The sequence below is a fragment of the Macaca mulatta genome, chromosome 4, assembly GCF_049350105.2.
Source record: "Macaca mulatta isolate MMU2019108-1 chromosome 4, T2T-MMU8v2.0, whole genome shotgun sequence".
Classification (NCBI taxonomy): Eukaryota; Metazoa; Chordata; class Mammalia; order Primates; family Cercopithecidae; genus Macaca; species Macaca mulatta.
Window position 1 is genome coordinate 49,813,240 of NC_133409.1, and position 12,498 is coordinate 49,825,737.

The 12,498-nt window shown below is 36.5% G+C and overlaps 1 protein-coding gene across 9 annotated transcripts in view; it reads left to right on the plus strand.

The window, feature by feature from the left end:
• UTRN (utrophin) overlaps positions 1–12,498 on the plus strand; it is a 576,786-nt gene that overhangs the window by 267,803 nt on the left and 296,485 nt on the right. For all 9 annotated transcript variants that reach the window (XM_015137213.3, XM_077999492.1, XM_015137214.3 and 6 more), the window contains one exon: positions 44–198. In XM_015137213.3, coding sequence (XP_014992699.3) covers positions 44–198 — 155 coding nt within the window. The remainder of the gene's footprint in view (positions 1–43; positions 199–12,498) is intronic.

Here is a 12,498-nt window from a genome sequence, read left to right on the forward strand (position 1 = left end):
TGAGTGACCAAGTCTAACAAACAGACCTGCATTTGCACCTCAGATACTGCTTCAAGAACTGGGTCCTGGAGATGGTATCGTCATGGCATTCGATAACATCCTGCAGAAACTCCTGGAGGAATATGGGAATGATGACACAAGGAATGTGAAAGAAACCACAGAGTACTTAAAAACGTCATGGATCAATCTCAAACAAAGGTAACTCTAAGGCCCTGGCAGGTGAATGTATATTGTCAAGTTGAGAATTTGATTGCTTTGGCTTTCTCATGGAAACCTGGCCAAACATGTGGCTACTGCAAGTACATTTTATGTTTTTTTGTTTTTATATTGTGATGTGCTGAGTTAGTATTATCATACTTAGTTCAGAATGTATGTTTATACAATACGTATTTGAATTTTTACAATGGAGTTTTGTTTTTTTTAATCAGCCTAAACCTTGCCAATGATTACGTGCTCTGATTATCTTATACTCTTGGTATTATTTGGAATACACTTTGTAGTACACTGAATGTAAGGAGTGCAGGTGTTTACAGATGCATCAGGGTAATAGTATCCCTAAAGGTAATTGTAATAGTGTGCTATTTGGGTGGGGCATCCTAAGTTGAGGACCAGACACACATGGACCCAACACTAAACCCCTGAAATAATCTATGTGCATTTAGGGTTTTAGTTAATGTACTATCTTTTTTCCCATTACTTTGTCTAGTCAGAGTATTTGGAACAGCCCAAAATAGAATATGTGTTTACAAGAGAATTTTCTGTCACTTGAACACCTAGAATTTGAGAAACTATAAACAGTGATTAGTATCTCTTTAAGATTGCATATTTATATTCATCACTAGTAAAAAAAGATATTTACATCATGAATATAGTACTGAGAATGCTTGTGTCTAAGTGAAATCACGTGCATCGTTATCTATTAAAATGCAAGTGTCTTAAAACCAGTTTGGTATCAAAACACATCTATTTTGCCATGAATACAATGGGTATTAGAGCACTTTATATTCCTGATATATTCCTGATAATAAACTATGACCAAGCATTTAATAACATTTTGACATGGAGAAGTTTTATACATTTCCAGAATGTTATTTTTAGTTACAATCTCTGAAGCTCTGAAAACTCGAAGAAGAGAGTTGTGAGGGCAGAATGTGAGGTTGAATGTGTTGTTAGATATACCTAGGATACTGGAGAAAATAAGATTGGGTTAGCAAAGACAAAACTTCGCAAGTGGTTAAAGCACAGTGAGTATAATATTGGTCTTTCTAACATTTTACTACAACTTTTCTCTTTTATTATAATAGGTTATTTGGATATAGTAAAGATATCATAACTCACGCGGGGAAGAAGGTGAATTAAAAACAGCTTTAACCTTAAGAGATATAGTCCTTAAATATACTTTATCTTTGTGTTTCCAAAAGTTCCATGTACAAGAGTTAGGACTTGTTTTCCCTGTAACTTAACAAAAAATTGATCCCTTAGGAATGTGTGGCCTGGTTTATTTAGAACCTCCAATTCTTTTTTTTTTTTTTTTTTTTTTTTGCTTCTACTTTGTAAATATTTTAAGACGGCCTACAGCAGTAGTTGGATTAGATGGAAGAGGCAATTAAAAATGAATTATATTGCAAGGCGATTTTTCATTTATCATAGCTAAGACAATCACAATGTTCCAGTTGCTTTGGAGTTACAAGTGGTTGTCTTATTGTTTTTCTTTGCATTTGGTGGTGGGGGAAATAAGTAATTATATTAATATTTAGACATGATTTAGATATATTGTTATCTATAAAGCAGGGAAAACAGAGCAAAACTGGCTCATAGGATCCCTTCACGAATGACAACTAGGGCTTCTATATGTAAAGAGAGTTTTCTCTTTTAAATACAGTGATATTTAAATTTTTAACTATTTTAGATGGACATCTTTGTAGAATATATAAATCTTTCTTTGCCTCCTTAAAGCTTGTGAATGTATATTTAACTTTTTTTTTTTTAATTCTTGGTATTATTGTTGCAAAGATAGAATTAAAGAACTTTGATGGATATAAGTGACCTTAGAGTGCTTCCGAACCAGTATTTCTCAACCTTTCCTTACATTATTGCTTCCCTAAGGAGCCTTTGTAGACTCATCTCCCCCATGAAATTTTAATACCATGATATACTGTGTACTGTATGGTTGTGCTTTATATATAAAAAGAGTACATTTTTTTCACCCTCCCCCTGAAAAGAAATAACCATTTATTACCTCTGCTGAGAATACATGGTCTAATCTAATGTTGTTAGACTCAGAGAAGTTAAATGACATGTTCAAAGTCATGCAACACAGTCAGGATGATATTTTTCTATGCTAAATGGTAATACTCTTCATGCTCTGAGTTCTGAAGAATTGGCAGTAAATTTATTCAGGCTGCTATACTTTGTGAGATTTGGGGCTTTGTTTTGTGCATATGAATTTTGAGTATCATCTCATTGGCAGGCACTGTACTAAGCTCTTCACACCCATCATTTCGTTTAATCTTCACAACAACCGCAGGAGAGAGGTAGCATTTTCATCAGTCCTGTGTTGATGAATAAACTGAAGTACAGAGAAGTTAAGGAATCACTCAAGACCACACAGCTTATAATGGCAGAGCTGGGATTGGAATTCAAGCTTGACTGGCAAGTCAGGCTCTTATCATCTCTAAAAACAGTTTCATTTTTCTTCTTTCAATCAGACTGTCAGCCTTTGCTGACATTCTTGGTGACTGCTTTGTGTACCCGCCTCTCAGTTCTGTCTATAATTCCGCTTACTGATTCTTATCTGTGTTGAGTTTAGAAGCCATATCAGATGAAAGATATGGACCTTTTTTATGCATAATGTAATGCACTCCAGTACATGGCCATCACACCCTGTCTAATGGCTGCTGAGAGGCCTTTTTACCATGGCTGCCCTCTTATCTTCCAGCCTATTCTGTATATACATCATTGTCAGCCAAATTCTGGAGGGGTGAAGGGTTGTTATACTTGCACATGGAATACTGTGCAGCATAATGTGTGAAGTTCAATATCATCTTTCAAAGGAAATGTTTTGTATAAATTGCAGTTAGCCTAAATAATTTGGCTATTCACAATTTTAAGTCCACAGTCCCTTATCTACAATGCCAAAATCTAAAAACAGCTTTGATAACAGAAAGCTTTGAATTGCCATGCAGGTATTTATTAAAGTCTTTATTTATTCTGATTAGTGTGAATGGCCTTGTTCCTTGCTGCAGAAATATTAATGTGTTTGATTGCTTCCCCAGACCCTGTTCAGGAGTAGTAGTTAATATAGTTACTTTCATAATATTAGTATTCTAATGTTCAAAAAAATCTTAATTCTGAAACACAACTGAATCCTGATTTTTTGGATTCTTTGTACAATAGGCCTGTCTCTAATGTTTCTAACTAATCTATATATCCTGACCACTACTTTTTTTACTTATAACTTTTTTTTTCCTTCCATCTCTTAATGCTAATTAACAAATTTTCTAGTGCCTGTTGAGATAGTGATTGTTGAAATGTGTTTATAGCACAGTCAGTGTTGATGCCTGATTTGGGTCTGAAATGCTATTTTAGCTGTATATATTTTGGTACTCCAGGGCCAAAATAACATTCTATAACACACACACACGTATTCACACATGTATAACTATGTGTGTATAGATGTGTTTGCACATGCATGTATATACAGGTATGTGTATATATATGCACACCCATGTATATGCACACACAGTTATCTACACTGAAGTATTGTAGAGGAAATGAGACAGCATAGCTGTGTGCTATAAACAATTTCTTAGAAATCACTAATTACTCTGTCTTTTTCTCCTTGTCCTTATCCCATGAAGTCACATTTTACCTTGCCTATGTTAAGGTATTTCTAGGTTGGTACAGGTAGAACAGAAAGCACAGAATGTAAGGAATATGGGGCAATCCTTGGTTAAAAGCCCATCTTATGCACTTGCCTTTTGTGCTAACTTGTAGGAAGTTATTTCAACTCACTGAATCTCCATTTCCTTGATTCTAAAGTGGAGAACATGTCTAATATGTAGGGTTATTGTGATATCAAAAGTTATGTGTAAAAGTTCTTAGTAGGTAGTCTATACTTAAGAAAAAGTTGCCCAAACTGTCATCATCTGCTCTTTCATATGCCTTTCTGATAAATCCACTGCTTTTAGCCACATGCACCGTACTTTCTGTGGTTAAATTAGCAGAAGGTTGAGTCAGTTGTTTGTTCATAGTCATTTCAAACTCTTTCTACTTTAATTAATGATAAAATACTTGATTGTCTGCTTTTCTGAGTGCAGTATAGATATTCTAAAACTTTGTTAACACATAAAATTTCTTAAAAAATGTAGTTTCCTTGGTTTGCAGAATTATCACAGTTGCTGAATTTACCTTGCAATTAAGCATTTTCTGCCAAAGCAAAAATCAACCATCCTGGGAAGGAAAGGTACAGAATTTAAAAAGACACAATTTTTTAAAAATGATTTTATTTATTTTATTTTATTTTATTTTTTATGTTCCAGGATACATGTGCAGGACATGCAGGTTTATGACATAGGTAAATGTGTGCTGTGGTGGTTTGCTGCATCTATCAACCTATTACCTAGGTAGTAAGTCCAGCATTCATTAGCTATATATCCTGATGCTCTCCCTTCTCCTGCTCCCTCCCCCTGTCCCCTCCCTGGGTCCATGTGTTCTGATTGTTCAGCTCACATTTATAAGTGAGAACATGTGGTGTTTGGTTTTCCGTTCCTGCATTAGTTTGCTGAGGATAATGGCTTCCAGTTCCATCTATGTCCCAGCAAAGGACATGATCTCATTCCTTTTTATGGCTGTATAATATTCCATGGTATGTAGGTACCACATTTTCTTTATCCAGTCCATCATTGATAGGTATTTGGGTTGATTCCATGTCTTAGCTATTGTGAACAGTGCTGCAGTGAACACACACGTACATGTGCCTTTATAATAGAATGATTTATATTCCTGTGGGTATATACCCAGTAATAGGATTGGTGGGTTGAATGGTAGTTCTATTGTTAGGTCTTTGAGGAATGCCACACTGTCTTCCACAACAGTTGAATTAATTAACATTCTCACCAACAGCATAAAAGCCTTCCTATTTCTCCACAGCTTCATGAATATCTGTTGTTTCTTGACTTTTTGATAATTACCATTTTTAATAATTACCATTCTGACTAGCATGAAATGGTATCCCATTGTGGTTTTGATTTGCATTTCTGTAATGCTCAGTGGTGTTGAGCTTTTTTTCATATGCTTGGTCACATAAATGTCCTCTTTTGAGAAGTGTCTGTTCATAAGACACAATTATTTAATGTGGGAGGCACAAATACAGATTTATCCAGTAAGATAACTTTATTTTCTTCTTTTGAAATGGTATTGTCTTTCTCATTAATGTTTATTAGTTAATAATGGCCAGCTAGACATGTGGAGTGTATATAGTTTTCAAAAGGTTATTTGAAAATTGTGTATACTAAAGATTGATTTTGTAACTATTCTGAAAACAGGTTAAGTTTCAAAAATTTAATTTTGATTGATTTTCCAATTAATTTTGTTGTATATTTGGAAGCTTCTATTATATGTTATTACTTTTTCAGTAATGATGTTTATTGTCCCTATAGATTAATAAAAATGAAGCTTTTTTCAGCAATTATTCTTTGTCCAATTTGGTCAGTTCTTTTTAACAGTCATCAATAGAAGATACTCATATTGGGATTGTTTCATAAGGCCTGATAACAGCCAGGCTCAACCTTCAAGCTCTTAAAACGAATGCTGTAGCAGCTGTTGTTCCCGAATGAATGGGCTTAGGTGAAAAGTACAGGTAGCCTTATCCTCCTAGCATGTCCCAAACTATGAGGTTTGGAGATTTGGGTCAGTCAACTTGATTTATCCTCTCGGAAGCTTACTTCTTTCCCTGAAAATCACCTTTATTTTTCAACTTGTTTGTTTTCTCTGCTAGCATTTGATTTTTAGTTTTCCCTTCCAAGTTGGGAATAAAGCTGGCCAAAAAGAGAAGTATAAAAATTATAGTCTTCTATATTTTCCTCTTCTGTTATGTTGTTTTAATATCTCAAGTATCATTTTATTACTTTTTTAAAAAACAATCGCCAACAATGTCTTTGTGATAAATGCCTATGAATGTTAGTGTTTTCATTTTGTAAATATCAAACTCAAGCATGCAGATATTTTCTCAGCACATTTAGCTCCATATCAAACAAACTAAAGAGCCAATGCCCACAGAAACAATGCCCACAGTCTTTGTTTTTGTTTTCATTTGTTTCTTTTTCCATTCATTGATTAATCAACTAGTTAAACAAGTATTTATTTAGCTTCCTATTTGCCAAGCTCTGTGACCAGCCCTAAAGATTCAACCATAAATACACCATGTTCCTGCTCCCAGGAAGCTTACATTGCTTAGGAGGAGCCATGCAATGTACATAAGTGGTAAATAAGAACATAATACATAATTATAGGAGATTGTTTTGGAGGCGAGAGAAATTAAAGAGGTGCTATGTAAGAGAGGGGCTTAACTGAGGCAAATTTAGAAAGCATAACTTGGTAGCATTTGAACTGGTTCTGAAGGCTAAGAAGGAACTATCTGAAGAAAATGAGTGAACAGCAAATATAAAAGTCATGAGGCAGGAAAGAGCATAGCATGTGGTTGCAATATAATGAATATGATGGTAAGAGCTTGAGATGCGGTAGGAGAGGAAGGCAGAGGCCGGATCATGCTGAACTTTGTAAGACATGGTATATTAGTCCATTTTCATACTGTCATAAAGAACTGCCTGAGACTGGGTAATTTATAAAGGAAAGTGTTTTAATTGACTTACAGTTCGGCATGGCTGGGGAGACCTCAGGAAACTTACAATCATGGCAGAAGGTGAAGGGGAAGCAAGGCACCTTCTTCACAAGGCAGCAGGAAGAGAATTGCTGAGTGAAGGGGGAAGAGCCCCTTATAAAACTGTTAGATCTTGTGAAAACTTACTCATTATCACTAGAACAACATGGGGGAAACCATCCCCATGATCCAATTATGTCCACCTGGTCTCTTCCTTGACACATGGGATATAGGGGTTATAATTCAAGGTGAGATTTGGGTGTGTGTACAAAACCTAATCATATCACATGGGAAGGAGTTTGGATATTAAAAGTACAATAGAAACTTATTGGAATTGTTAAGGAAGGGAGTGACACTGTCTGATGTGTATATATTAAAATTTAATCTCTCTGGATCTTATATGGAGAATAGGTTGCTAGTGGGTATAGTAGAATAATTGGGAAGACCAGAAAGGAAGTGATGGCTGTGGTCCAGCTGGGACATGGTGGTCCCCGTGGCTATTGTATGCCAGTAATGATGTAAAGAAATGGTAGATTTGCGATATGCTATGGAAGTAGAAAAGACATTTTGGTGGATTAGATATATGCCTTAAGGGCTTGGAAACAATCCAAGATGGAATTTTGTAAAAGGATGAGCGGTAGTACAATTCACTGAATTGGGAAAGGATGCAGGAGTTTTGGAAGAACAAAAATTATAAGTTGGGTTATGGTAAGTTTGAGATGCCTGTTAGATATCTAAGTATATAAGTTAAATAGGCAATTATGTATATATATCTGGAACTCAGACGTTCTAGACCTCAGATATGAATTGAGAGTTCTCAGCATTCACATTGGAGGTTGAACATGTGGGACTGGATGAGATCACCAGGGAGGGAGTGAAGATGAAGATGAGAAGGGCATGCCTGACTGAGTCCGTAAGGCCTAGGGTTTGGTGATTGAGCAAAAAAAGAGAAAAGAGCAAAAGGGTCTCAGAAAAAATTTCCAATGAAGTGGAAAAAAAAATTGCAGATTTGTCACGTTCAGAAATAGAGGGAGGAGAATATCTCTTAGAGGAAATGGAGATAGGGGAATGTGTCTAAGAAAGAATGTTCTACTGGGTTGAATTGGGCTGAATCATCAAATAAGATGACACAGTACACGATTTTGGGAATTCGACAGCTTGGACATTCCTGGTGATTTTGGAAAGAGCAATTTGGAGGAAGTAAAATGGCCAGAAGCTAGATAGTGAGATGAAGGTGAAGAAGTAGAAACAGTTTGTGGAAACAACTTTAGAGAAGTTTGTGTGAAGAGGGACAGAGAGATTTGGTAGTACTTAGTGTGGGGACTGTAGGGTAAAGAGAGTTGATTGACTTTTCTGTTAAAATGGATTATAGTAAATCATGTTTGTGTGCTTATGAGAATGACCCACTAGATGAGAGACTGGTGATCAAACATAGAGGGGACAAAGAAAGGAGGACAAGAAGGCTTTGAGAAGATAAGAAAGTGAGATTTAGAGAACTGGGTTTGGTAAGAACTGGAATGCACCTTTCATTATGACCAGAAAAGGCAACGAGAAGATGAGTTTAGATGTAGGTGAACTAGACCATTAGTGGTGGAAAACGAAAGGTTCTTCATGCAAGAACTGAGCTTTATGATCCATCAAGCACGTTGTCAGTGAGGTTGGAGGTGGGACTAAGAGAAGTTGGAAGAGAGAGGATTGGGTGTAAGATCAGATCTTTGTGAGTGGGATGGAGAGTTTCCTAGGGTAAATTTATAGTATTTCTGGGCAGTAATGAGTGCCTATTTGTGGTTTATATTATTAAATGTAAGGAAAGGTAGCCCTGTTGAACTGCTCTTTATAGGATTCATCTGCCCAATGAGGCAATGAAGAAGAATGCAGATGGAAGTGGGAGAAAGATGGAGCAGGGAAGAGTAAGATCTTTGGAAATGAGAGAACAGGATTGCCTCTGGTCCATAATGGTGTCTCATGTGTCCCTTTCTCTGGGTGGTGCCATCCCTCACTGGAGCTGTGGCTTGGCAAACAGATCTTGAATTGGATTTCAAACTTCACTTCCTCATTGAGGCAGTGGTCAACCTTTATAAATATATACAGTGCCCCTGAACCTGAAACTCAGTATAGGAACATAGGGGATACATGTGTTTTACTTTCCACAGCAGGATTTTGCCTGGAAGATGGGTAAACAATAACCTGGAGGTAGCAGTGGGGAGCAGGGACGACCCTTATGCCAACTCCTCAGACTGAGGCATAAAGGATCTGAGAGAAAAAGGAAAAAACTTCATGAAAATTTTGCAGGGGACCCCATGCAGTGGCTGATGTCTGTAATCCAGCACTTTGGGAGTCCAAGGCAGGTGGATCACTTGAGTCCAGGAGTTCCAGACTAGCCTGGGCAATATGGCAAAACCTCATCTCTACAAAAAATACAAAAATTAGCTGGGCGTGGTGACACATGCCTGTAGTCCCAGCTACTAGGGAGGCTTAGGTGGTAGGTGGAGGTTGCTGTGACCTGTGATCACACCACTGCACTCCAGCCTTGGTGACAGAACCAGACTCTGGAAAAAACAAGAAGTTTGCAGGAGAAATAATGGCCCTAAGGAAACTGGTTTCAGTGAAGACAAAAAGGGATTGGTTCGAGGAGATGGAAGATACAGTAGAGTCTGCTGATCGTAGAAGAAGAGCTCTAGAGCTGGTGGAAGAAGGGTTGGGGGAGTGTATTGGCACAGACTGGGGAAGGTATTGGAGTTACGGTTCAATACTCGTTGACTAATAAAGACCAAATATCTGGTAGTGACTTAGCTAAAGAGGAAATAGGATGTGGTGAGGGAATTCCTCTCAAGGAAATGACTCTGTGGTCTTGACTATTTATTTCCTGACAATCACAGCCCCAGGAGAGATGCTCCTTTGGATTCGCAGGGCTGTGGGCAGGGATCATGGGGTAGCTGCAGGGCATTGTGGTGGGGCTGCTAATGGGGGTTAGCAGCTTAAGACGGGGTCTCCTTGAGTCCCATGCAGCGAATTTTCAAATATGATGACGATCTATCCTCTACGTAACCAGGATTGGTCACTAAAAGACCATAGATCTTTGGAAATACGTGCAGTGCCTGATTCTTCATTTCAACTGCATTTTTCCCATAGCATGCTTTAATGTTAATTTCCCAGGTGAGAATTATTTGAAAGAACAAAATTCCCTTGTGAAGGTGCTCATTGAAAAGTTTAAAGAATTGTTTCATATTAAGTTTTCTACCTGCCACTCAAACTACTGATGCTACTGTTTTTCATTCTAAAAGAGATAAATGTATTTAAATCTTATACTAATGTAAAGGTCACCTTTTGAGCACACCAAAATTTGGCAACACACATTGATGGTTTTCCTAAGATGATCTTTTCATTAAACTCCTTAAAAAGAGAGACATACCTACTCACGTTCAAATACTCTTTTGACCAATTATAAGTAAATGCATAATTGATTAAATAATATATCTTGTAGCTTAAAATATCAAGTATTATTTAACATCTTTAAAATAACATTTTAAAAAGGCAGGTATATCATGTTTTATTATGTTACAAAATGACTGTAGGCTATAGGGTATCATAGCTGCTTTTATTACAAAAATATCTTTAAAAAGCTAAGAGTTTACATTTTAAAAAATATCCTACTTCCCTTTAATGTAAACTATTATAAATCTGTCACCCATGGATATCCTTAAATCTTTTATGGGAAGCTAATTATATTTTTAGTTGGTATCATTTCTTGCAGTAAAGACTTTTATAGTCTGTTACTTCTTCTGTTTGAAGTAAAAAAAAATATTTCTGCTAATGTTACCCTTCTAAACTTAAAGTGTTGTATCTTTAGGTTTTTTTACTTTGTGATTTGTATATTTAACAAAAGTTTTAAAAATTTTTCTTTACCTTTATCTTCTAGCCACAAATTCCTAAGCTTAAAACCATTTCTTTTCCTTTAACAGTATTCCTTCCCTTGTATTATCTCGTTACTTTTCTCAATACGTCCTCTAGCTGTGTTCTGATCTTTCTTGAGACGTAACAGTCAGAACTGCCAAATATGAAATCTACATCGAGAATCATAAACGAATGCAAGTTCAGTGCTGGATGTGATCTTAGAACTCTTCTGTGTTAATGCTTCCCAACCTTTTTTGCGATCGGCACACTACTCATCTATTCCTGTCAGTCACGTTTCATTTACATGCAGCTATTCTTAATGAAGCTGAATTTGAAACTAGGGATGGAGGTGAGAGTGGAGGAACATTTCTAGTAGGTTTTGTAATTCCTGTAATGGATTATGTAGTTTTAAAAGGATCTCTGGAGATTTTGAAATGGGTCATTTGCTGATCCAGTACAAGCCCCTTATTTTAAGGATGAAAAAGATAAATTGGAGATTTGAAATGATTTATCCCAAGCCATACAGCTAGTAAATGGTGGAGGTGATAGAATTAGGTCATTGTCTTCTGAGAGCAGTGTACAAATGGCATTAAAGGTAGTAGATTAGCCTGTGTAATAAAGTATGAATACATGTTACTGAGACTCTAATTTCAGTGATTTTATTGACTTATGATATTATAATAAATCATGTGAAATTCCTTGAAAATAGATTAAAAATCTTGTAATATTGAGTATACTGTACTCTAGCCTAGGATCTAATTTTTAAAAGTAAGAAAAAATAAACTGGAGGTGGAGGAAACAACTGAGCTATAGTCTATTAGAAATTTTTATAAATTATATTAATTTCAAAAATCAGAATATAAAATAACATGTATAAACTATGATTTTAAATTTAAACATGTATATTCATCATAATAATATGAAGTCAATTTGAACTGCTGTAAGTAGGGCTTGACTTTTAGTATGGTCATTAAGTTTATTAGTTGATTAAGTTTATGATAAAAATTTGATACCAACTATGTAGGCATTAAAAAAATTCCAGGACACTTATCATTAAATTTCACATTTGCATTCAATAAGCAAAAATAATTTCGTAGTATTTCGCCAAATTCATACATGAGGTTAGGGAAAATATTTATTGAGTATTCACTATATCTTGATACATTTATGTGTGTATACCTCATTTTCTCCTGAAAATATTGCCGCAATATGGAGATGTTATTCCTATGGCTGTATAAGTTTATTCAATAAATACTTGTTGAGTTGCTACTGTAGGTAGGTCCTGGTCCTACATATGCCGGATGCATTGACGAACAACAGCTTTAAACAGGCAAGAAGATATTTGCTTACCGTCATGATCAGAGATACAATGAGGAAGTCAGAAAAGTGGCCCCCAAAGAGATTATTCTGAATTTTCTGGGTGAGCCCCATTTCATCCCAGGAGTCCTTGAAAGTGGAGGAGGCGGGCTGGACCTGGTGGCTCACGCCTGTAATCCCAGCACTTTGGGAGGCCTAGGTGGGCAGATCACGAGGTCAGGAGATCGAGACCATCCTGGCTAACACAGTGAAACCCCGTCTCTACTAAAAACACACACACACACACACACACACACAAATTAGCCGGGCCTGGTGGCGGGTGCCTGTAGTCCCAGCTAATCAGGAGGCTGAGGCAGGAGAATGGCGGAGATTGCGCCACTGCATTCTAGCCTGGGCGACAGAGTGAA